General features: G+C 44.5%; 1 protein-coding gene across 1 annotated transcript; it reads right to left on the bottom strand.

Annotated features, from left to right (window-relative positions):
* Positions 1-25: 25 nt before the first annotated feature.
* LOC117948271 (host cell factor 1-like) lies at positions 26-2,801 on the bottom strand. The gene is made up of 4 exons (XM_034877845.1): positions 2,601-2,801; positions 1,330-1,627; positions 982-1,036; positions 26-432 (listed from the first exon to the last, which is right to left on the bottom strand). Exons 1-4 carry the CDS (start codon positions 2,769-2,771, stop codon positions 393-395), a joined length of 564 nt encoding a protein of 187 aa, XP_034733736.1. The 5' UTR covers positions 2,772-2,801; the 3' UTR covers positions 26-392.
* Positions 2,802-3,198: the final 397 nt, after the last annotated feature.

Here is a 3,198-nt window from a genome sequence, read left to right as displayed (position 1 = left end):
AAAAAAAAAAAAAAGACTTTGATGCTAAAGAAAAAGAAAATAATTTACAGCAGAGCTGGTTTAACCCCCCCTCCCTGCCTCCCCCCCCCCACAGCACCGTGACCTTTGACCTTCATCAATACGTCATAGGGCTACTTCTACATTTAATTAACTCAAACCTTATTAATTCCACTAGAAGAAGAAAAGCTGTTGGCTCCGCCCCCCTCGCCGTCTCCATGACGTCCAAAAAACTTCAGCGTAAGAAAAGAAGAGTTCTGATTGGTTGATAATGTACAAATATCCTACAAGTCTCTTTTGTTTCGTCAGAGCCCCGCCTCCTCCTCCCTCGTAGCCGAGGCAACCGGCCACGAGGCGGTGACCAATCACAGTCCTCGGCAGAAGGCCGGCTCCTCCTATTGGTCGGTTTTGAACTTCTTTGGCCCGGCAGGTTTACTAAAGACAGAAAACCAAAAACAGCTCGAATGAGATTTAAACCCGCTGCACTCAAAGAGACGTGGTGCATTCAAGGTTATCGGAAAACACAGTTCTCCCTTCCAGAGAAGATCAACTTTTATTGTTTTATATTTAGATAGAGAGATAAATAAATAGAGAGATAGATAGATAGAGAAAGAGAGAGATAGATAGATAGATAGAGAGATAGATAGATAGAGAGATAGATAGAGAGAGAGAGATAGATAGATAGATGGATAGAGAGAGAGAGATAGATAGATGGATAGAGAGAGAGAGATAGATAGAGAGATAGATAGACAGAGAGAGAGATAGATAGAGAGAGAGAGAAATAGATAGAGAGAGAGATAGAGAAATAGAGAGATAGATAGAGAGATAGATAGAGAGAGAGAGAAATAGATAGAGAGATAGATAGAGAGAGAAATAGAGAGATAGATAGAGAAATAGAGAGATAGATAGATAGATAGATAGATAGATAGAGAGAGAGATATAGATAGAGAGAGAGGGAGAGAGAGAGAGAGAGAGAGATCTTACCCATCAGGAGAAGCTGCGGGTCTCTTCACGGCTGCTTTGGCGTCTTTACTGCTTTCTACAGGAGAGATGACATCATCGTTAATATCATCTATCCTTGACATCATCATGACCCCATCATGACATCATCATGACATCATCATGACATCATCATGACATCACCACGAATCGCAACACTATCGTATCGTGGCATAAGTATCGTGATGATATCGTATCGGAAGGCGTCTGCTGATGCCCCCCCCCCCAATCGGGTACCAGACGATATCCAGCCCTAGTCTGAGTCACATAAGAAAACATCTAAGAACCCAAGACCCCCGTCCCCCCTGGCCATCTGGTTCTGGTCCTCCTCACCTTGGAGCCACCGGACCTGCGTGGCGGGCCCGTAGCCCTTCTGGTTGCGGGCGGCGATGCGGAAGATGATGGCGGGCTTGGTGGTGTAGTCGATGTGGGCGTTGGCGAGGCTGGAGGCCTGGACCAGGCAGGACGGGCTGGGGCCGCAGTACACCCTCATGAAGGCCAGCTGGGCCGGGCCGGAACCGGAGCCGGAGGCCGCCTGGCTGGACTGGATGGCCAGGTACACCGAGTACTCCGTGATCTGGCCCGACGTGACGGCCGGAGGCTCCCAGGTGAGCTGGGCCCCGTCCAGGTTCTGCAGAACCACAACCACACAGATTAAGAGACCGGAGATCTCCACAGACCACATCACCAGGTCTACAACGGCGGGAAACCCTCGTGTTGTGTTACCGTCAAAACTGGAAACCAACACTTATGTTGAAGCTTTTTAAACGATCATTTTTAACTTTTTCTTACATTTTTGTCCCATTTTTTCAACACTTTTGACGCTTTTTTCAATGTTTGTCCCTTTTTTGACATTTTTAACACTACGTAACACTAACTTGGTTTTAACTTGGTTCTAACTGGTTCTGCAACTGCCACTGGTCACAGATTTTGCTGTAACACCAGAACAGCATGCGTTGTTCAGTTCTTTCTTACTCAGTTCCCTTGGAACTGAGCATCTTTGCTCCCTACTGGTGGAAAAATATCCCTCATGTTGTCCTCATGTTGTCCTCATGTTGTCCTCATGTTGTCCTCATGTTGTCACCTATGTTCCACCCAACGCTCTTTGCCAAGTACAAATCTCTACTTTCATTAATTTTGGGGCGTCTTATTCAATTTTATAGCATTGTAAAACAAATGGAAGTGTTTTTGAAATAGTATTGAGTAAAAGTTGACATATTCCAGTCTGTGATTATCATCAACATCCATTCCTTTAATTTTAGTCTCAATAATTCCTAATTTCTGATTTTCTAACTCCAACATTTGGTATAATTTCCTATAAATGAGGTTTATTGACCACAAATTCCAAAAATAATGTAAAACTAAAGTTAATAAGTTAGTGTTACGTAGTGTTAAAAACGTCATAAAACATTGTAAAAAGCATCAAACGTGTTGCAAAACGGGACAAAAGCGTAAAAAAAAAGTTTAAAACATCGATAAAAAACGTCAACAAAAGTGTTTGTTTTCCAGTTTGACGGGAAGACGACACCAGGGTTAGCATGGCCGAGCGCCCGGCGTGGCCCAGTGGGCGGGTAACTACAGGGTCGGCGTGTCGCGCGTCTCACCTTGCTGATCTTGATGGCGCACGGCGCGCCGGGGAAACCGGGGAGACACGTTTTAAACGCCGACACCTCGGAGAAGGCGCCGCGGCCGCAGATGTTGATCCCCGCCACGCGGAACTTATAGGCCGTCCCCGGCTGCAGCTCCACCTTCCTCATCTGGGTGTAGTCCGGCATCGCACCCGAGTCATCCTGCAGGTACACGCATCATCATTACATCATCATTACATCATCAATTACATCATAAGTAACGGTCAGACCCGATAGAGACCGACCGATGAAGGATTTTTAAGGCCAATACCGACACGGTATTCTGATATGTCGGCCCATATTTATTAAGAAAATAAATCCAGAAACACGTTACACAACAAACAGTTTTCCCTAACATCAGTTATTTATGAGTTCGCACTAAAATAATATGATAATAATTTGTTTTATTATTTTTAAAACAGAACATAAAAATATATTAAAGTTCTGATAAATAAAATGTAGAAAAATACAAACAAAAACACAATAACTACAAAAAAACGGGGACGTTGTAGAGCGTCCTCTGGTGGACAGACTATGTAACGCCATCACTAACAGGGACGTTGTAGAGCGTCCT

This window comes from Etheostoma cragini, chromosome 7 (assembly GCF_013103735.1).
Source record: "Etheostoma cragini isolate CJK2018 chromosome 7, CSU_Ecrag_1.0, whole genome shotgun sequence".
Taxonomy (NCBI): domain Eukaryota; kingdom Metazoa; phylum Chordata; class Actinopteri; order Perciformes; family Percidae; genus Etheostoma; species Etheostoma cragini.
The sequence above is the reverse complement of the archived record's forward strand: the minus strand, read 5'-3'. Positions and strand labels throughout refer to the sequence as shown.

Excerpts from the sequence above, each read along its gene's own strand:
- LOC117948271 (XM_034877845.1), bottom strand. The coding sequence starts at position 2,771 with ATGCCGGACTACACCCAGATGAGGAAGGTGGAGCTGCAGCCGGGGACG. Across the intron at positions 1,628-2,600 it reads GCGCCATCAAGATCAGCAAG|AACCTGGACGGGGCCCAGCT; the intron begins GTGAGACGCGCG and ends GTGGTTCTGCAG. Across the intron at positions 433-981 it reads CCCGCAGCTTCTCCTGATGG|TAAACCTGCCGGGCCAAAGA; the intron begins GTAAGATCTCTC and ends TTCTGTCTTTAG.